The 22,842-nt window shown below is 40.2% G+C and overlaps 1 protein-coding gene and 1 non-coding gene across 3 annotated transcripts in view; both read right to left on the bottom strand.

Moving 5' to 3' along the window:
- Positions 1 to 15,982: 15,982 nt before the first annotated feature.
- Positions 15,983 to 22,842, bottom strand: part of TNKS2 (tankyrase 2) — a 65,325-nt gene continuing 58,465 nt past the window's right edge. For both annotated transcript variants that reach the window (XM_061402790.1, XM_061402791.1), the window contains 3 exons: positions 21,788 to 21,974; positions 19,139 to 19,295; positions 15,983 to 18,290 (listed from right to left, as the gene is read on the bottom strand). In XM_061402790.1, coding sequence (XP_061258774.1) covers positions 18,228 to 18,290; positions 19,139 to 19,295; positions 21,788 to 21,974 — 407 coding nt within the window. In that variant the 3' untranslated portion in view covers positions 15,983 to 18,227. The remainder of the gene's footprint in view (positions 18,291 to 19,138; positions 19,296 to 21,787; positions 21,975 to 22,842) is intronic.
- Positions 22,069 to 22,211, bottom strand: LOC133239706 (small nucleolar RNA SNORA79). Its single transcript, XR_009733951.1, has one exon. It is a non-coding gene; the product is annotated as a small nucleolar RNA SNORA79 (small nucleolar RNA).

Raw genomic sequence — 22,842 nt, 5'->3', positions numbered from 1 at the left:
AGGATTACTGTTTCTATCTTGAAAATGGCTGTCCCCTTTTTACTAAAAAAAGCACCACATCTGCTGTTATGGGTACATTAATCATGAACTGTCAAGAAAAACCTGAGGAGGCCGCCACTGGAAAGAATATTCCTCCAAGTGAGTGGAGGTAAACCATGCGGAGCAGAAGCTAGGGCTCTTCCACCCAGGGGCCACTTTCTCTGCCCGCTGCTCTAGGAGCAGGATTTGCCCATCAAGCTCTCCTAGCTAAGCATTCTCTGAGATGCTATTCTACCTGGGCATGAAATACCCTCTTGGAATTTACCTCTTGTTATATAAATGACTCGCAAACGAACAGAGATCAAACCAGTCAATTCTAAAGGAAATCAGTCCTGAATATTCATTGGAAGGACTGATGCTGAAACTGAAATGCCAATATTTTGGCCACCTGATGTGAAGAACTGACTCATTGTAAAAGACTGTGATGCTGGGAAAGACTGAAGGTGGGAGGAGAAGGGGATGACAGAGGATGAGATGGTTGGATGGCATCACTGACTCGATGGGCTGAGTTTGAGTAAGCTCTGGGAGTTGGTGACAAACAGGGAAGCCTGGTGTGCTACAGTCCATGGGGTCGAAAACAGTCAGACATGACTGAGCGACTGAACTGACTGACTGATATAAGTGGCAGTTCCATGCCTGCATGCTGTGCCTGTGTGCTCAGTTGCATGGGACTCTTTTGAGACTTCACTGCACTGTAGCCTGTCAGGCTACTCTGTCCATGGGATTTCCCAGGCAAGAATACTGGAGTGGGTAGCCATTCCCTTCTCCAGGGGATCTTTCCAACTCAGGGATCTGACCCAGGGATCGAACCTGGATCTCTTGCATTAGCAGGTGGAATCTTTACTACTGAGCCAGCTGGGGAGCCCAGGGCACTTAAAAGGGAGGGGGAAAGAAAGCCTCTTGTAATCCAGACTGAGGCAGGCGGCGTTTTCAGTAGATCAGTTACCACAGAATATGAACTTTTTTTTTTCCCCCTGAGGGGCTGGGTCAACCTAGATAGCATATTGAAAAGCAGAGACACTACTTTGCCAACAAAGGTCCATCTAGTCAAGGCTATGGTTTTTCCAGTGGTCATGTATGGATGTGAGAGTTGGACTGTGAAGAAAGTTGAGCACCGAAGAATTGATGCTTTTGAACTGTGGTGTTGGAAAAGACTCTTGAGAGTCCCTTGGACTGCAAGGAGATCCAACCAGTCCGTTCTGAAGGAGATCAGCCCTGGGACTTCTTTGGAAGGAATGATGCTAAAGCTCAAACTCCAGTACTTTGGCCACCTCATGCGAAGACCTGACTCATTGGAAAAAGACTCTGATGCGGGGAGGGATTAGGGGCAGGAGGAGAAGGGGACAGAGGATGAGATGGCTGGATGGCATCACTGACTCGATGGATTGAGTCTGAGTGAACTCTGGGAGTTGGTGATGGACAGGGAGGCCTGGCGTGCTGCAATTCATGGGGTCACAAAGAGTCAGACATGACTGAGTGACTGAAATGAACTGAATTGAAGGGCTGGGTGCTATTCCAGTCCCCACCCCTCCCCCCTCCAAGTACTGGTTGCAACTGTGTCCCCATGGGATTAACAATCCCTGTGACCTAGATTCAAGTCACAAAGGTGCTCCTCAATCAGGGCTGGGAATGGTCTGGAGAGAGCACTCTTTTCATTAGTTGTCCCGTACGTGATGCAATAAAGAGACCAAGTCTCTGAAACCAATCAATCAGCATAAATCTGTGCAAAGTGGAAGCTGACCTGGAATGAAGCCAGTTCCAGGCAAAGCCCATGGACAGGGAAGGAGAAGGAATGGAGGAAAACAAGTGTGGATTTTGCAGCAGGCTTCCCAAGGGTAGCTGGGAGCTGTTGCTAAGCCCTGAAAATCAATCAGGCTCTTCCAAAGATCTTTTTTCTCTTGAGCACAGTGAGGGAACGCCTCCTCCCGTTTATATGCAGTCTATAATCTGCCAAGTGTTTTCATTGACATGACCTCATCTGAGCCTCACAGCCACCCTGTGAGGTTGGCAGGGCACACATGATCTTCCGCCCCCCTCTTCCTGCTGCCCACAATTAAGATTGTGAGAAACTAAGGCTTAGGGTGAGTGCCCTGTAGGGAACAGCTGCCCCTGAACCTGTCTGACTTACAGTGCTCTTTCTACTCACTGTATTCAGTACCATTAGTATTGGGTAGCAGGCTCACCATCAGTAGCTCTTTTTAAAACACCCTCAGATCTCATGAAAAATACGGATTTTTAGACCTCACCTGGATCTTCCCAAAATCACCATCTGGGGCAGCACTGGGAAGACTATTTTTAACCTGCAGATTGCCCTGGTGATTCTGCTAAGAATCACTTTTGGTAGCTTGTCACACAGACAAGACCCAGGAGGGTTTCACTTTGGTTTGCAGTTCCTGTGAGCTCTTGAGTCTAGTCCTTAGCCTTGCACCACAAATTAAACAGTTCATGGTTTAAAATGAACGAACCTATAAAAATTACTCTTTGACTTCCCCCTCCTTTATCCCAGCATGGCCATTATGTTTTTGGTTCTGGGCCAGAACAACTTTTTTAAAGAAGGCAGCCCTTGGGCCTCCCTGCATCCTTTCAAACAGTGATTTGCATAAAATCCAAGGCAGCATCTCTTTCCTCTAGCATCCTAGTCTTCAGAACTGTCCCACGCTATTTATCCCCCTTTCTCCTACCTACCGCCCTTACTCAATTCTCATCAATCTTCCCTGGGCCTTCCCCCGACTGCTGGAGCCACCAGAACTCTGATTTACAGCACAATTCTGTGATTGAAATTATAGGAAAGCATAAGCACAGCTCTATACATGGATGTCTATCTCAACAGTTCCCTAGGCTTGGCCAGCTTTTCTCAATTGCAAACTCTTAACTGGCCCCACACCCCACTTCCCTCATACAGATGACATCCCAAGTCCTTCAAGGGATAAATAATTGCCTTTCACACTGAATCAGTCTTCTCAAACTCAAGGTTGGCTGAGCCAGCCCCTAATCCTTGTTAAAACCCCCAGATACCCTGGTCACCTATCACGTGCCATCTTCGCCTGCTTCCTCCAGGTTATCTCCAAACTTGGCTCAAACTGTCCCTCTAGTCAAAGCTATGGTTTTCCCATAGTCATGTACGGATGTGAGTGTTGGACCATAAAGAAAGCTGAATGCCGAAGAACTGATGCTTTTGAACTGTGGTGTTGAGAAGACTCTTGTGAGTCCCTTGGACTGCAAGATAAATGATCCTAAAGGAATCAGTGAATCCTAAAGGAAATCAGTCCTGAATATTCATTGGAGGGACTGATGCTAAAATTGAAACTCCAACACTTTGGCCACCTGATGCGAAGAACTGACATTGGAAAAGACCCTGATGCTGGGTAAGATTGAAGGCAGGAGGAGGGGCCAACAGAGGATGAGATGGTTGGATGGCACCATGGACTTGATGGACGTGAGTCTGAGCAAGCTCCAGGAGATGGTCATGGACAGGGAGGCCTGGTGTGCTGCAGTCCATGGAGTCACAAAGAGTCAGACACGACTGAGTGACTGAACTGTACTGGGTCTCAGAACCTTCAGCATCCCCCAGAAAATCCACTCAGGCCTTGAATCAATGAACTCCCGGGGATACCACTACACTCACCTCAAACATATGTCCATGGCACTGGGCAGGATGCTGGAAGACAGTCATGAATAACACTGACGTGGTTCCTGTCTATATGGAGTTGGTAGCCAATTTGGAAAGGCAGTTGAACAAGGAATCAAACATCATGGCTGTCAACTCTGGATGCACATTAGATCAGGGCTTATTCATGAGATGGGATGAAATATCTTGGTGACAGTCCTGGGGAATTAAGTATTCTCCAAGCTTCTTAACTCACAGGGTTATTCTCATAGCATTTCCTGCCTTCCATCCACTCCTTAGAGGGCTCCTGTGGAATTTCAACTACACAGATAACCTTCTACCACCCACTCCTTGTCTCTATGACTGGGGCCTGAATGGGTATGTGGTGCTGCGATGATGACCATAGTCAGTGGGTCTCACAGTGCGGAGTATCACTCCCCGCACACTCTCACCAGTGGGCAGCTCTGAAGACTTCAGAAGGCAAATAAAGAACTGTGAATGAGGATTTTCCTTTGAACTTTATTTGGGGGAGTGGGGGCTAATGCTTTTATTATCTGTATTGGGGTCTAATCAGGTCAAAAGAAAAAAACACATGGGAACTAGCGTCAGAACAATGAAATACATACAGCTGACAAATATTTAACTCCCTTTCCTCAACTAGAAAATGAGATCATTATAGATAAAACCTCAAGGTCTGCTATGAAAATTAATGGTTATTTCAGTAAAAAGCCTGTTATGTAACACCACAAAATAAGTGGCATTTATTATTTCTTTTAATCTCTGAAAAGGCTGGAAAATGCTGTTTTATGATTCACAGATCTACAAATAAATCTCCAGAGAGGTTGTACCAATGCACACTCCCATCTGCAGTCCACAAGAATACCTATTTTTAGCTCCTCCACCACAGAGCATCATTCTTAAAAAGTTGACAATTTGATAGAAAAAACTGATATAAATTTAACTTTCATTCATTTTATTAACTTTCATTTTATTAATCCTAGTGAACTTTTTCCCATCATATTTCTATTTTGTCTATATCTAATTTTTACATATAAAATTAAACATTTTAAACGTAATCGTGTCTTTTGATTTACAACTTTTGCTTTTATACTTGTCTTGAGATTATATATTCACCTTTATCACCTTTTAGTTCTATTTCTAAAAAGTATTTTTTAGATCCACATGGAATTTATTCTAGACTATGATGCAAAATATCTAACTTTATTTTTCCTTAGATAGTTAATTTCTTCTACTAGGAAGATATAATTCATTCTATATAATTCATTCTTTCCCTATTGATTGGAAATACCATTTTCATTCTTTGGATAACTTTAACCATCTCTTCTTATAATAACAGCACATATTTTAATTATCATAGCCTTGTAGTATATTTTAGTATCAGGTAGTGTGAATTCACGGGGGAAAATCTTGATACCACATCTTGTTTGTGTGTAACACACTTGTTTGTGCACACTGTCGCCTCAAGGAAAACATATTACTTTGGGTAATGCAACCTAAGTTGAGATACTTTATATGATGAAACAAGATGCAGCCATTAGAACGCTTTTCCAAGAGGAGTTATACTTTGACTATAACATTAAAAGATTCAGGTTAAATAATATGATCTGACTTTATTAAAACCAACAAATTACCTATCTATATGCATAGAGAACAGATTGTAAATAAACACACTAAAACGTTAGTGGCAAGCTGTTTATAAGTAATAGGATGTGTGTTTATAAGTAATAGCACATGTGTGCCTGTGATGGATTCATTTTGATGTTTGGCAAAACTAATACAATTGTGTAAAGTTTAAAAATTAAAATAAAATAAAAAAAAAATAGGATGACAATTTTTAGCTGTATCTTAGCTGTATCTTTCAGTCTTTCCCAAACTTTCTACAGTGAATGTGCTTTACTGCTACAAGCAAAACAATTAGTAATTAAAATTACTGAAATGTTTTAAGGTCCACGCCCAGTACTGGTCAGGAAGGCTGGAGTCGTCAATCCCCCTCACCCCAACCCCCAGACGATACTGGCTCTTTCTCTCCAGAGGGAGTCATGGATGAGTATCCAGCCCTGAAAGAGCTCAACCTCTTGATCAGAGAGATGCTGCCATTACAACACGTTAAATGCCAAATAGCATCTAGAATCTCCCCTTGTATTGCCAGCTCAGAGAGGGCTGTGGGTGTCACCTCCTACTCCTCTCGGAACCCCTCCCCGGAGGGCCGGGCGGACACAGAGATGGTGCCCTGCATGAGGGAGGTAAGCAAATGCGGGCATGTCTCTGACCTTCTAATCCTATCAGGAATGCTCACAGCTCATAAATCTACTTGGGGGCAAAGCTGAGCTGCCAGATGCCATCAAGCAAAACGCCTTCTGAGGTTGGCAGTTGGAGTAAAACAGCCCGGACAGTGCCTCAAAAAAGTCCAATAAAGAGCTTTGTATGTGGCGGACTGGAAAGCAGCTTCTCATGTTTGACACAAAGGAACAAAACTGTGGGAAATACGCACTTCTGATGATCTGGACTGGTGGTCTCCCCTATGCCCCGCCTGCCCACTGAGCCATGATCCTCATTCATTCACTATTCTTTGCACACAGATGGATCTTGTTCCCAAACAACTGCCTGCAGAGACTCCTGTCAGATTATTTAATCCCTGTCAGTAAACACAAACTAATTTCACTACCAGGGAATCTGCTAGCCTTTTTATATTGAAATCTACTAAACATCACGGAGGTCGTTTCTGTCTAGATTCATTCTCCCTTTATTTAGTGGTCAGAACAGAAACATTCTCCTCTTTCTGGGACAGAACATTGCCCCAGAAGAGATCCCCGTATTTTCTCTTAACAAAGGTAGGGAAGAAACTAATAAATCACTTTCAACCTCCAGATTACAGCTTCATCTAGAATCCATCTGTTCCTCCAACTGGTCAGTTCACAATTGGGACGGACTTGAAATTCTAAATAAAAACATCCTTTCCAGTATCTGTTTCAAGAGGGGAGGCAATGAGGGAAGCAGTTAGAATTTCAATTTCCTTCTAGGTTCAAGCCTCTTTGAAGGCATGCTGGCAGTTTTCTGCCTTCAGAGTCATAAAGCTCCTCTGACAGATTCTGCACATCAACCAGGGTGAGGAGGAGAGCTGGTTCCAGGAGAGGCACACAGCAGTTAATTCCACTGAAACTTACAAAGTACCAGCAAAGACCTACCCGCTCTGCGTCTCCACACGGTAGAGGCAACCAGTGATATTTCCAGAACCTAGATGAGAAACTCCTGTCTCCCCCAGGCTGATTTACTGGCTGCCAAGAGCACAGCATCTTTGGAGGGTTGCAGAAAACAGGCGAAAGGAAATCGGAAAAAACTTACCCGCCATGGTTTTGGGCAAGTTTAACTCTGGAGCTCCAGTTCCCTTCATGTGGGATTATCTGGTTTATGATACAGACATTTAACACATGGTTAATTGTGGTTACTGATAGAACTGATGGTGAGTTGATAACTGTGATTTTTGGTATTATTACGGGTGGTAAATTTAAAAAATGATAACTATCATTACTGGTGTTGTCAGTAATGGATTTGATAAATAACTTGTTATTGTTGCTGCTGCTAATGCCACTAGCCATTTCTTCATATAATGGTGCGTGCTAAGCCACTTCAGTCGGGTCTGACTCTGTGTGGCCCTATAGACTAGTATGCCAGGCTCCTCTGTCCATGGGATTCTCCAGGCAAGAATACTGGAGCAGATTGCCATGGCCGCCTCCAGGAGATCTTGACTGAGGGAGTGAACCTGCATTGGCAAGTGGGTTCTTTACCACTAGTGCCACCTGCGAAGCCCCTCATTTAATGGTGAGTAGGCTTGAGAAGGGAATGGCAATTTACTCTGCTGCTGCTGCTAAGTCGTTTCAGTCGTGTCTGACTCTGTGCAAGCCCATAGACAGCAGCCCACCAGGCTCCCCTGTCCCTGGGATTTTCCAGGCAAGAACACTGGAGTGGGGTGCCATTTCCTTCTCCAATGCATGAAAGTGAAAAGTGAAAGTGAAGTCGCTCAGTCGTGTCCAACTCTTTGTGACCCCATGGACTGTAGCCTGCCAGGCTCCAATGTCCATGGGATTTTCCAGGCAAGAGTACTGGAGTGGGCTGCCATTTCCTTCTCCAGGCAACTCACTCTAGTATTCTTTTTTTTTAAATAAAGTCTTTACTGAATTTGTTACAACATTGGTTTTTTTTTTTTTTAATGTTTGGTTTTTTGGCCCCAAGGCATGTGGGATCTTAGCTCCACCATCAGGGATCAAAACCTCAACCGCTCACTGCACTGAAGGCAAAACTGTAACCACTGAACCGCCTGGGATGTTCCCACTCCAGTATTCTTGCCTGGAGAATTCCATGGACAGAGGACCCTGGCAGCCTACAGTCCATAAGGTCACATAAGAGTCAGACATGACTGAGCAACTAATGCACACACAATACAGACTTAAAAGAACGAGTGAAGATCATATAAGCCAATTCACTCACTTAACAACTGTTTATTGAGCACATCTATGTGCCAGGGACTGTTTGAGGCACTGGTGCTGCATTGATGGAATCCACCCTTGTGAAGTTTACCTTTCAGTGTGGGGAGACCAGGAATAAATGTTAATTACATCATCTAGAATGTCAGTTTAATAGGGAAAACTAGAGCAGGGCAAGGAGGATGTGGAGTGAGTTGAAGGGGGAGTATGCAATGGCATTTCAAATAAGGTGGTTCTGGAGCAACTTCCTGAGAAGGTGACATCTGAACAACCAGGAAATGGGGGAAATGAATCATGCAGAATGCTGGGGGAGAGCATTTGAGCTGGCAAACAGTCCCTGCCAAGGATCTGAGGGTGGGGACACCCATGCTAAGAAGGCTGGAGTGGCCAGGAATAGAGTGGGAAACAGCAGCACGGGTGCAGCAGCAGGTCGCGAAGGGTCAAGCTGGGCATTTTAAGGACTTCAGCTTTTTACTCTGTGCAATGGGGAGGCACTGCAGTTCTGTGACACAGTTGACTTATGCTTCAACAGGATCTCTGTGGCTCCCAAACTGGAAGACAAAGAGATGTGGGGGTGGGGTTAGGGAGAGGCTGCTAGCGGACAAGGGTGAAAAGCAGGGAGGCCAACTGACTTGAAGTAGGCAGTGAGGGGAAGAGGACTTACAACTAGAAGCATGGAAAGGACTTTCATTATGAAGACTGATGGCAGAGCAGGTTTGAGGAATTTTTTGAATTAATCTTTATTGGAGTATAGTTGCTTTACATTGTTGTGTTAGTTTCTGCTGTACAGCAAAGTGAATCAGTTACACGTATGCATATAGCCCCTCTTAGGTCACTACAGAACACCGAGTTCCCTGTAGTGTATGTACAGTAGGTTCTCATTAGTTGTCTATTTTATACATAGTAGAGGGCACCCCACTCCAGGACTCTTGCCTGGAAAATCCCATGGACGGAGGAGCCTGGAAGGCTGCAGTCCATGGAGTCTCGAAGAGTCGGACACAACTGAGCGATTTCTCTTTCACTTTTCACTTTCATGCATTGGAGAAGGAAATGGCAACCCACTCCAGTGTTCTTACCTGGAGAATCCCAGGGACGGGGGAGCCTGGTGGGCTGCCATCTATGGGGTCACACAAGAGTTGGACACAACTGAAATGACTTAGCAGCAGCAGTGTATGTATGTCAATCCCAATCCCCCAATTCATCCCCACGTCTTGGGGGGATTTCCTAGTTCTGTTTTGGTCACATTTTTGCAGACTTATACAGATTATAAAAAAAAAAAAAAAAAACCCCACTTAGATATTATTTAACTCAAATCTCATCTTTAAACAAATTTTTAAATGAGGGCACAGAGTACAAAATTCTAAAATACAAGATGCAAAGTTCACTCTCATTCTACCCCTAATCTCCTGCCGCCCAGATCTCTTCCTCAGCACAAATATGCTTTTGTGTTAATATTTCTTCTCTATATTTTACATCAGTAACTTATTATCCACATAGTTCTGAACCTTTTCTTCTTTCCACTCCATAATCTATCTTGATCAGTACATGTAGGTCTGGCTCATTCTCTTCATGATTCCAGACATTCTAGTATATGGATGTAATTTAACCAGTCCCGTACTGATGGAGAGATGAGCTTTTCATAACTTTGTCTTCCCAAGTAATGCTGCAATGTATCTCCTTATCACAGGTCCTGTTACTCAAAGGGTATACCCATTTAAAATTTGGACAAGTATTGCTCCAGTTTCCTTCTAGATGTTGTTTCTCAATGAAGCAAGAGACATTCTCCGCCACCAGTGGAACTCTACTAGTTGCTCTCAGCATCCTTCTGTACCCACGGGTAACTAGCTGCTGGCCCCAATCCCAAGTGCTCTTTTTCTCACAGGCTCTGGTTCCTCCACAACTTCCCCAAATCCAGCAACTAAAGGACTAACACCAGGCAGAAGCAGTTTTCAGTCTGTTGACTGGCCAGTGCCTCAGTATTAAATACTTCGAATATTCCTCCCTGTTTACTAGTAGGAGGTGAAAATTGGTATTGCAGTATATAGTTAAGCTGTATCTCTCTTTTGTAAATGCTGTTTTAATTTTCTTTATACTGCTCATTTCCTATTAGGTTGTTGGTGTTGATTCCTGATTTTCAAACATTTAATGTAAATTCCCTGTATGTTGTAAACATTTCTTACATTCTGCCATTTATCTTTTAACTTTGTTTGCAGACAAAACTTGTGAAGTTGGACTTAATCTCTCTCTCCAGAACTTCTGGATTTTGTTATAACTGAAAGGCATTACTATACCAACACTGTCCTATGTTTTTCTTCTTGTAATTTTGTAGTTCCATTTTTCTATCATTATATACTTGACTCAACTGAAGTATTTTGATGTAAGAAACAAGGGTCCAACTTATTTTGTCCAGATGGGTGCCAAGACAATTATCTTTGCCACAGTTTCACAATATCCTACCTTTACCATATACTGTAGGTTTCAGACCATTTCTGGATTCTGTATTTCATTTCAGTGATTAGTTTATGTGCCAGTAATACTGTTTTATTAAGTTTTAAAATATTTTTAATAAGTGATACGGCTAGCAGCCTTTCAGAAATCTTCTCAGCAACTTTTTATAAGACTCCTTGTACATTTCCCTTCCCACAGTAGCTTTAGAATCAGTGTGCAGTTTCCCACCCTTTCCCTCGAAAGGGTTGTTATTTTTTAAATTAATTTTGGAGTCTAGTTGATTTACAATGTTGTGTTAGTTTCTGCTGTACAGCAAAGTTATCAGTTATACATATATGTGAAGTGAAAGTCAAAGTGACTTAGTTGTGTCCGACTCTTTGCAACCCCACGGACTATAAACCATGGAATTCTCCAGGCCAGAATACTCGAGTGGGTACCTTTTCCCTTCTCCAGGGGATCTTCTCAACCCAGGGATCAAACCCAGGTCTCCTGCACTGCAGGCGGATTCTTTATCAGCTGAGCCACACAAAGGAAGCCCAAGAATATTGGAGTTGGTATCCATCCTTTTTTTGATTCCATTTCCATATAGGTCATTACAGGGTACTGAGTAGAAAGAGGTCCCTGTGTTATACAGCAGGTTCTTATCATTAATAGTTATCTATTTTATATATAGTAATGTGTGTACGTAAATCCAGTATGTTATTGACATTGACGTTGCTCAGTCGTGTCCAACTCTTTGCGACCCCATGGACTGTAGCCTACCAGGCTCCTCTGTCCATGGGATTTTCCAGGCAAGAATACTGGAGTGGGTTGCCATTTCCTTCTCCAGATCTTCCCGACCCAGGGATAGAACCTGGGTCTCCCACATTGTAGGCAGATGCTTTACCGTCTGAGCCACCAGGGAAGTCATAATATGTTATTAGGTCATGGCAAATGTATATACTTATTTAAGGAGAACCAAAATCATTATAATACTAAACTTTTCTGTCCAGGAATGGCATATAGTATTCTATTTGTGCCAGTCTTACTTTATTCCTGCATAACATTATTTTTGGAGAAGGAAATGGCAACCCACTCCAGTGTTCTTGCCTGGAGAATCCCAGGGACGGCGGAGCCTGGTGGGCTGCCGTCTATGGGGTCGCACAGAGTCGGACACGACTGAAATGACTTAGCAGCAGCAACATCATTTTCTTTTTGTTTCCTCTTTATATACCCAGAAGTAGACTCCTTCATTTTACTGGTAATGTCAAATTGTTTTTCAAAGCACTCAGACCCACAGCAGTAAGATATCCACATCCTCTAATACTTGCATTGTCAAATTTTTAATTTTTGTCCATTTCAGCAGGTGTAAAATGGTATTACATGTTACCTAATTTGAATTTCCCTGATTACCAATACGTCTAAGCATTTTTTTGACTGCTCAGTAGCCACTAGGGTCGCCCATTTTGAGAAATGCCTGTTTTTAACTCACTTTTTCTGTAGCTTAATATATTCTGGGTATGAATCCTTTGCCCTTTAAATGTACTGCAAATATTTTCTCCCACTTTGTGACCTGCCTCTTTACAGAAATCGTTTGATAACAAGGATGTTCTTAATTTTAATACTGTCACACTTACAATCTTTTCTTTTAGGATGACATCTTCTTTGAAGCTCAGTTAAAAGCTCTTTGTTATCCCAATCAGGAAGTCTTCTATATTTTCTTAACATTTAAAATACTTTGATTTTCGTATCAAGCCCTATATAAAATCCATCTGGAGCTGATTTTGTGTATGCATCTAGATACACATTTTTTTCCCATATGCATAACCAGTTGTTTCATAACAATTTACTGAACAGTTCCTTCTTCCCACATGATCTGTAACGCTACCTCTGGTGTATATAAAAATCCCATTTATTCTCTGTTCAGTTGGTTAGATGAGTATGTCCCTGTACCATTATTATTAATTACTACAGCCTTAATGCTATTCTTGACCTCTGGTCCTCCTGTTTTTTTTTTTTTTTTTTTTTACTCTTCAGGAAGGTCCTGCTCATTCTTAGCCCTTTACAGATTATTTCTTACTCATTCTAGATTCTTTCATACATTTTGGGAGAAAAAAAAGTATGTCACTTAAGGTCCCCATTTTTGTTGGAGTGTTCTTTTACCTTTCCTCCCCCACCTTTCCAGTTCTATTTCTACTTTAAGTGATTATAGTCCTGCTAGAAAACTCATAAAGAATAAAAGAATATACAGTAAAAACTGTCTTTAAACAAACTCTGTCCCCTGGCACCCAGGTGTCCTCCCAATAGTTTGTGTGTACCCTGTAGGCATTTTACGCATAAAGCAGCTAATGTATATTGTACTTTTTCCTAGTTTATACAAATCAGAGTAACAAATCAAACACAGTTGCCAACTTCTTGCTTCTTCATTTATTATATCTTGAAGATTGTTCCGTTATCAGTTAATAAAGTTCTTCTCGTTTTACACAAGTGTAATTTCAGTCTGTTTACCAATTTCTTTGTTCACCAGGCTTCTTGCAGTCCATTCCTTCCTTTCTGGATTCAACTGCCTTTTTTCCTTAACAACCCTGAGCTCTTACAGCAAAATCCGAAAATGTGTTTTTCAGCCTCTCTTTTGAACGCTAACTTATCTCTGTATAGAACTCAAGGCTATCACCCATTCTTTTCATCATTTATAACTTATTTTGTTTCCTTCTGGTCCATACTGCTGCCATTGAGAAAGCCTGCTACCAGTGCAATTATTCCTTTGCAGGTAAGGTCTTTTTAGTTGCTTAGATTTTTCTCGTCTTTTGCAATTGTATTATATGTCTAGAAGCATACTTGTTTTTATTCACCACTAAATATTTGTTATGTCTTTTCATTTGAAGATCTATATCTCTTTTATAAATTCTGGGGGGAAAAAAAAAAAAAACCTCAAACCTCTTCCCTCCCCTATTCGTTATGTTGGATCTTCTCATCCTGTTCTCCGGGCTTCTTAGCTTTTTCCTATTTCCCATCCCTTCCTCTGTTAGAACTGGGTACCTTCTTGATTTATCTTCTAGTTTACCAGTTCTCTCTTCACATATGCCCAATCTGTGGTTTAATCTGTCCACCAAGCTCTTACTTTCACTAACTGCACATTTTTTAGTTCCAAAAGACTTAGTTTTTCAAACCTACTCTGCCTTTTTCAGTGTCATCTTTCCTAATGGTTTTTATATTTTCCTCTCTCAGTCAATCATTTTAAATATTCTTATTCCATAGTTATCCTATATCAAGTTTTGGGGGTGCTAAACCTCTAAGGTTGTTATCTGCTGATTTGTACTCAGTATAGACTGTTCTGGACTTCTGATCATCTGAGCGGAGTTTGTTTCTTCTGTACTGTAACAATATGATGCAGTTAAGATTGTGGGTATGCATTCTTTCCCCAACCAGGCTGCTGTACTGTCTGTGTGCTTTTATGAGTCATTTTCTAACTAAGATCTTCAGCCACCTAGTGACATACATACCTCACATTTTGAGCTTCTTAAGGTTTCATCTGAACAAAGATGAAAAAAAAGGTTTTCATCTGAACCAGTGGCCAATCAACTTTGCTTGTTTTAAAATTCTATGTTCTGTAGCCCCATGACAAGTGAAAAAACCCAACCAGTGGTCCTGGGAATTCAGGGAAATAATAATATAATTACAATAACCAGCTTTTGCCAGTCACAGTACTTACTAGCACATACAGAAAATCATTTAGTTTCCTCAACAAACCTATAAGTACTGTAATTTGTTCAAGGTTGTACAGTCAGTATGGACTAGGCTAAAATTCAAGTCCACATTCATCTGACTCTAGAGCCCAATCACTTAATAACTCTTTTCACTCAAGTAAAACTTGTTTGAGGAACTATTATGTGTCAGCATGTGCTAAGTGATGGGTCTAAGTGGTAAACCAAACAGATTATTTTTCTTCTACTTTTCAAATTATCTGTGAGGGACTAGAGTTTCTGTTTTCCTCTTAATTTCCAATTTGTTGCAGACCAAAATCTTAGGTCAAGAAATTTAAGGGACTTCCCTGATGGTCCAGTGGTTAAGACTCTGTGCTCCCAATGCAGGAGGCGTGGGTTCATTTCCTGGTTAGGGAACTAAGATCTTATATGCTGCATGGTGTGGCCTTTAAGAAAAAAAAAGAAATTTAAAACATTGCATCAATGTCAAACTGCCATCAAAGTTTCCTCTCAATTTGTGTTTTCATCTCTCCATGGGCTGGAAACAAACAGGCTGCAGGCCAGCCCCAACCACAGGTCACTTTCACACAGCACTGCTCTACAGTGTGCTGGCAGACCATCTGGAGGGCTTTGTGCAGACTTCTGTGATGGTGATGACAACAATTGTGGATGGGTAACAAAGTGGAGAAGACACTTCTGACAATGATGGCTTGCATGTGGACAGCAAGAACCTTCTAAGAAGCTATAATTAAGATTTTAGGTCACAGTCTTCCTCAGCTAGTAAAGCATAAGGAGGTGGAGGTGGGTACAGGTTCAGTAGGCTAACTTTATACAAATCTGACAGTTCTCCTGGTGAAGAATGTATACCACCATTTGCTTCCTGTTACTCTACTCCTCTAATAGGACAGGACAGTAGGAAAAGGGCCAGTCAGGAATACTAATCATAAAAGCTCAGGGAAATTTATTGCAAATTTTCTTTCCTCATCAACGTGCAAAGAAAAGGATCGCACATGCTTAGGAACTAGCACGCGGACACGTTAACATTATCCCAACTCAAGCAGTAAGAAAGCTGCTGAAAAGTATTTCAAAGCTAAATGACTTATGAGTTATTTGCACCACTGTTCTCTTATTATAGAAAGCAGGGAACTGATCATACACACAGACATTCAGCATACTGAAATCTAAAATAAATATATCTTATTATAATTTTTCTTTTAAGAGTAATATATACCCCTAACTTTAAGGTTTGTAAACTCATAAATTTTCTATGCCTTTTTATAAGTTAAGACAGATTTCCTGGGGGTATTCCCTGGTGGTCCAGGGGTCAGGACTCTGCTCTCTTACTGCTGAGGGCCTGGGTTCAATCCCTGGTTGGAGAATTAAAATCCTGCAAGCTGTACAGCATGGCACACAAAAAAAAAACAAACAGATTTTCCAGGCAAGAGCTTGAAGGTTTGCCAAAACTTATGTTGGGTGGACTAAATGTCTAAAAGCATATGACAGCTACTTTCATCTTCAAGCATCTGAGGAGGTATGGTCACAGCGTTCAGTATTTCAAATTTTAAACTGCAGTGTCTATCACTAGTAGACTCAAAACTACATTATTTTCCTGCAATTGTGGTTTATTGTAATCTTGATTCATTTTTTTCAAAGACCATTCAATACATTTATACTATTCCAGTAATTACCATGCTACCAAGAAAAACAAGTGAACGGTTTATTAAGAATTAAATGAGGGTATGGAATGTGATACAGTACAAGACACTCAAGATGGATACAATAGTACTACTCACACAAAAAGTTAAATCTCTTTAAAAAAATCAGAAGACAAAAGAAAAAGCAATTCCATCATCATAAAGTATTTCATGCAAAAACATCAAAGAAATCCCCAGTCCCCCCCCCACCCCTAAGCTCCTAACAAAAAGCTATCTGAAATATGCCATGCTAACATATTAACCACAATATAATCATTCATAGAAAAGCAACACACTAATTAAGAAATGAATTAGATGAAACAACACAGGCTGCAAAATCGTAAACTCATAGACCACGATGATTTTACATGATAAGCAATTCCAGATTCACTCATAGGGCGAGCAATACGAGCTAAATGTTGAGAGAGAAGGTATGTAAATATAAACTCCACTAACTCATCTCATTATCTTCTAATTATAAAACCTGGAAGCTTCCAGAACCTGAAAAATTATATAAAATTTGGCATACTCCATTTGTATTCCAAGAAACGACTTTAGGATCGTATTTGCAATTATTAGAGAGCTGTATAAAAAGCACTTTATGGTCAGGAATTGACCTCTTAAATAATGATCACAATTTACATCAATAGAAACAACTCCAGATATGCATTTACTGTGAATAACTCTTACTCAAGATAAGAAACATGATTTTCTAGCACTTTATGTACAAATTACTGCAAAGGCCCAGTTAATTTAGAGACTGAATAAAATGTAAAATAAATGTGAATTGGTACAGAGAGATTCTGAATAGGAACAGCCCCATTAACAGAGGTTTAAGTGGGTAGCAATCTTGCCTTGACTTCCAAGAGAACGAGAGTCAACAGATTGCCAAGCTATAACTCATGTCTCTGTACCAAGATGCGTTAATATATTTCATGGAAAAGTAGTTTTACCTTAAAAAGTAGGAATGGCATTTTATGGGATGGTATTCCCCTCCACAGCTGCCAAACAAGCCTGGTCACCAGGCGATGCACAGAGTGTATTTCCAAGTGGGTGTAACATGTCACAGTGAGGCGACCCAGAAGCGGAAGCACCCATCTCATGGCACCTGCCTATTCAGCAGGCCAGGAGAGAACTGGGACACCCACGTGTCATGGTTTTGGGTTGAGCTTACCTATGGTGTATAAACTGGTTATACACGAAACAGTAAGGCCAAAGAAAAAGAACAGGAGAAAAACTACCCACTCCCATGTGCTATTTTTTTCCCTTTAAATTTAAGGTAATTTGAACAGATTCGAAAAATTTCAGGATTACCCTTCCCACATCTGAAATTCAACCTCCTATTTACATTCCATGAAAACAACACTATAATTGTTCTCTAAAAAACAGAAGCTCTTGCTCTAATTTTCACAAAATAACAAGAAAAATTTTCCATGTGAAACCCAGAGTGTGAGGCTTGTAAAGAAGTGTCTGTAATAATCAGGACCGTGATAGTTAAGAGCTCTTTGGAATGTGTGTTATACATACAAAGTTATCACAAATTAAACTCCCAGAGTATTTATGAAACAAGTTCTTAAATGGGAAAGATTATTGATGAGAGATAAATGCTTCCATTAGCAAATTAAATCTGAGGGATCAATCTTTCCCAAGTGACAAGGTGTCTGCTAATAATTCAACACAGCCTCTGGAATCAAACGTCAAAGATCACTCAATCATGATGATTCAAGATGAAGTACAGATGAGCAGTACGTATGAAAAAAATTTGTAAACCGCTGCCATTCTAAAACAGTAGATTTATATTACAAAGCAATGTAAATAAATATTGGGCTAGTACAAAAGCTCTTATTTACAGTTTTACAAATGAAACTGTATTCAGTGTAAATGCTGTGTTTTGAAGAACACAGTACTGTATTAGTAAAATGAGTTCTGTTGAGGGGAATTACAGTTTCTGTTAGAATCAATGTATAATGTATAAAAGATTCAAGTTAACTCTGTTTATAATTTAGTACAGACAAACCCAGTTTAACCTGGAATGGCATCTGTTAAAGTGCTGAAAAACAGGAAATATTTAGAAAACACTGTACATTATTAAAGCTTTATCAAGTCAGAATGTTAAAACCCTTTCACATTTTTAACCTTTTGCCACAGGGTTGTGGACAAGATGATTTTTCTCAGCAAAGGAGTAAAACTTACGAGGCCACCAGCTGCTTAGATGATTTTAGGTTCGGTGGTGCTAGTTTCCTAAAACAACTATTTACCCATCAACCATACCTTCAGGCCTTACAATCTGGTAAGTAATTAAATATTCAGGATAAGCCTGGAAGAGAAAGATTAATTCAAAAATTGGTAAATAAATTTTTTGAATGGAGACTTATTCTAAGGATTCCTTATCTTTAGGGAAGAAGCTCTAAATTAGTGTCGCAGATCAGAATCAAAGGGCCTCTTCTCAAAACAGCTTTATGTGACTGCAATCCCTTCGATTTTCAATCAGCAGGTCTAGGATGACTACTGAGCATGTGTTTGTCTTTAGGAATTGAGGTTATCCTGATACATATCCGCAGTACATAATGTTGCTCTAGAGATGCTTCTGACTGCATCTATGCCACTAACAGCAAGCTGGAATTACACATTTCTTTGCTACAGAGAGGTTAACTATTAAAATAAATACAGGATTCTAATTAATTATATTTTACAGAAGCTTAAAAAAAATTCAGAATAGCTGGCAAAATCTGAATAAGGTCTGTAGGTTAGATTTACTACACCAATGATATTTTCCTGATTTTAACAATTTTAAGACAATGTCCTTAAAATTTAGGTGTAATTAGGAAATACACCCTGAAGTATTTCAGTGTAAAGGAAGATGCTTATATCTTACTTCCAAGCAGCTCAAGGGGGGGGCGGGGGGGAGGATATACACATATAGTAGGGAGAACATGATAAAGGAGAGAGAATGCTAAAGTATTAACATTTTGAATATCTGGGTAAAGGGTCTAAGGGAATTCTCTTTACTATTATTGCAACTTTAAGTCTGAAATAATTTACAAATAGAAGTTAAAAAGAAATCCAGTTTGTAAGGCACTCTACCTTGTTAATTTAAAAGATTAGAAAAAGGTTAAAGTACAGCTCTAAAGTATTGCTGAAAATGAACAAATAAAACGGAATTACCTGCTCGCCTCTGTAGATAACATACTCAGCTAATGCTAGGCCGTTTACACTAGGTCGGCCAGTGACTGAGTGATGGCCTGGAGGAGAATGCGCCATTTTCATTGCACTGAACTGCAGGAAAGACTTTCCCAAGGTTACACGGCAGAAGAGCAGCTGCCTGTAACACGCGAAACAGAAAAGATTTCCCTGAGACAAGGCCATACAGGGCAGTTTTATTTATGTGCACTATATAAGCTTTGAATGCATTTATACGTAAACACAATTGTTTTCACCATTTTACCCTTTAAAGAGTTTTTAAAGAATATCTTCTACTGTTCTCACTAATGAAATAATTTGTCACTTTAATCCTCAGTGTAACTATAAAATACTATCTTAGAGAGATTATAATCATCTTTAAGTGATACTGACTCTGCCATCCTGCTTGTATCCCAGCAAAAGCACAAATCATAGCCCAAGTGAAGAGGAGGAGGAGGTTTTAAGGGACTTCCATGAAGTGTCTTACAAAGTTGAACATTTATCCAGATAAGTCCTATTGATTCCACTTTCAAAATGTATCTTTCTTCTAAATTCTACTGTCACTATTAAGGCCAAAGTGCCCAAATTTCACTTGGACTATAACAATGGCCTCTGAGCTACCTTTTCTGTTTTTATTCTAATAAATTATTTTCCATCTAAGCTACTGGTGATTTAGGGAAAAAACGAACAGCAAAAACCATAAATCAGATGACATTACTTTTCTACTTAAAACCTTTTAGAGACTGTTCACTGTGCCTAAAAGAAAACCCACATTTCTTATAATGATCCCAAATTCTCCAACTTTACTTTGTGTTCATTACACCTAGACACATTAGTTTTTCTTCCTGCAGGCCAAACTTTCTTGCCCCAAGGCCATCAGACACGCTGCTTCTTTAACCATCTAGAATGATATGTTCTACCAGTCTTCAACAGGCTAATAGTCATTTTTCAAGTTTAGCTGAAATGTTTCTTCTTCAAATATGTCTTTCCTCACCAGAAGTTTAGGTTGTATTACTTTCTCACTCCCCAAGGGCATATGATTGGCCTTCCTTAGGTCCAACGAACTTTTTGTTATTTCACTGCTTCTCTCTCTAATCTACTTTTCTTTCTACAGGAGAAAAGGAGATTTGGTGGCCTGATGATTCTGTCTTCAAAGAAGATAGGCTATATTTTTTATTCTAAATATGCTCTTTGCAAATTTTCTTAGCATTTCTAATAGATTTTCTATTATAGTCACAATCAATCCATGATAATTCAGCATACAGAAATCTTAATTAATAAATTTACTTCCAGACATACAAGCATTGTACTTCAAAGACAACTGAGAAGAGGTACTAGAACACTGCTTACTATTAACAGTCAGAACTATTTAGCCTCCAGATGATATATGACAAGTAAAGATAGCAGCGTTCAATTTACAGACTCTCAAGAAATTACAAGCCTCCTAGCCATTCCAACCTATGATCTAAAATAGAAGCGGGTGGGAGGTCATACCCAGGAGGTCTGGCTTTAGACACCTACATGAGTCTAAGTTTAGAGGGAAAACAGTAAGAACAAAACATAAACAGACAGTCTTTGTCTCCCTTTAGGACTTCAGGCCTTCACTTTGGCAGCCCTTCAAAATCAGCTGGGAAGCTTTTAAAAATCCCATGCCCAGACCAGACCCCCAAGTGAGAATCTCTTGAGGGTAGGACACAGTCGTTAGTAGCTTTTAAAGCCCCTCAGGTAATTCCACTGTGCTGCCAAAGCTGAGAACTACTGCTCTAGGGTTTTTAGATCTGTGATCAAAAGCTTCAGCATCCCCTAGGAACTCGGTAGAAATGCAAGTTCTAGTGCCCTAGCCCCAGACCTACTAAATCAATAATTCAAGAGGCGTGGCATAGGAGTTTGTGTTTTAATAAGCCCTCTAGGTGATTCTGAACTTGCTAATGTTTGATAGCTACTGTTCTAGGTCTTTATAAGCAGTGCTCTAACCACAGAATAAATTTCAGTAATTAATCTTACTTGATTTTTCAAATGGTGAAGATTATTTACCTACAAGGATTTTATCAACTAGGGCCAAGTCATTTGAATGATTTTAAAAACTAAGCTCCACTAGGGTAACTAAAAGTAGGAAAAAAAGAAGTACAAAGTAATTCTTTGATAATGTGCTTTCTAAAAGGACTGACATGCTGATATGCTTTATTATAATTTTTTTCTGAGTAGTAGTATCACAAATTGACAATTAAAATCATACCACAGTGGAGGAGAGATTCTCTCATCCATTACCATGAAATGATTAGGTGCAGCAAATAATGCCATTTTATTAATAACATTTGAATAGATTTTTAAACAGTCCACAATAAAACTCTTTCGTGCCCAGCAATATTTTCTACTCCATATTCTGAAAGCACTGTGTGTTCCAATGATTGAATGATGTGAACAGATCAAATGCTTGTAACTGTGCTTGGCTCTTACAGACCATTTAAAAAACATCAGCTACTATTAGAATCAGTGAGAGGACCAAAGCAACCTGAACTGTGCCTCACTTGGATTCCTAGAGTGGTCCAAGATAATGTCTTACCTGAAAATTTCAATATGGAACCAGTTCTTATCTGATTCTTATCAAAATAAATGAGAAAAGTGATCTCTTACCTGTGGCAGATGTAACAAGATCTGTCTTTATGTACTGGACATCCAGTACCTCCTCCAATTCCATATACATACTGATTGCTTTTGGAAGAGTTTTCAGCAAAATAGATCCCAGCTCCAAACATGCCGCCTATGTAGGCATGCCTTTCATCAAAGCCTTTATGGATAATTGCATTCACAAAGGGAGACCCTACAAATACATATAAATAGGTAACATTTTTAAATCACAAGTAAAGGAATAAAAGCTAAAGCGTCTTAGAAGTTAAATTCTTTCTTTTTTCTTCAATTGTTTGATTCCACAAAAATCAGAAGGCACTACAGCCAACCCATTCCCATGGTGCCCTGCGTGAAAACAAGTCAGCTTAGATATATGATGGACTAAAATCCCACTACTTAAGGCTCCAAGCAGTGAGAGGAACAGACATGAGAAGAAGTTAAATTCTGAATTAACATACATATATCACCACCATGATAAGCAAAACCGAAACACAACTGTCAGCTGGCTCGCTACTTTAGAATAGTTATTTTAGAAGAATTGCTAATGTGAATGAATGTTTCTAACAGGGTGGTGGTTCGGATGCCAAAGTGAGGACACATACAGATTCAACTAGGAAAAACGTACAGATCACCAGAAAGAAACATCAATGCTAGAGTTATCAAATTCCCGGCTCCAAATTCACACCAACCCAGAATCAAGAGTCTCATAATTGACGTCCTATGGCCAGGCTGAACACAACTAGGTCATGCAATGACACCCACATTCGTGTACTTTTCCTAGATACCCTAAGCGGCTAAAGTGACCTTTTCAAGTTCATGCTTTTCTTCATATTTCTCTCCTATTCTTCCGCTTCTCTGCCTTTATCACTTGCTAGTACCAGATTCCATATGCAAATGTGGTGTGTTCCTTCATTCCCTACATACTGACTTCTTTCTCCTCCTTCCTTGCATGCATGCCAAAAAGGAGCTCAGCCAAAGACCAGGAGGTACTAAGCATGGAGATCAGGTCAGGGAGGGCAGTGAGGCTGGGGCTTGGGAAAAGCCAATATGACACAGCTAAC

The sequence above is a fragment of the Bos javanicus genome, chromosome 26 (assembly GCF_032452875.1).
Source record: "Bos javanicus breed banteng chromosome 26, ARS-OSU_banteng_1.0, whole genome shotgun sequence".
Taxonomy (NCBI): Eukaryota; Metazoa; Chordata; class Mammalia; order Artiodactyla; family Bovidae; genus Bos; species Bos javanicus.
This window is presented reverse-complemented; position numbering and strand designations above follow the sequence as displayed.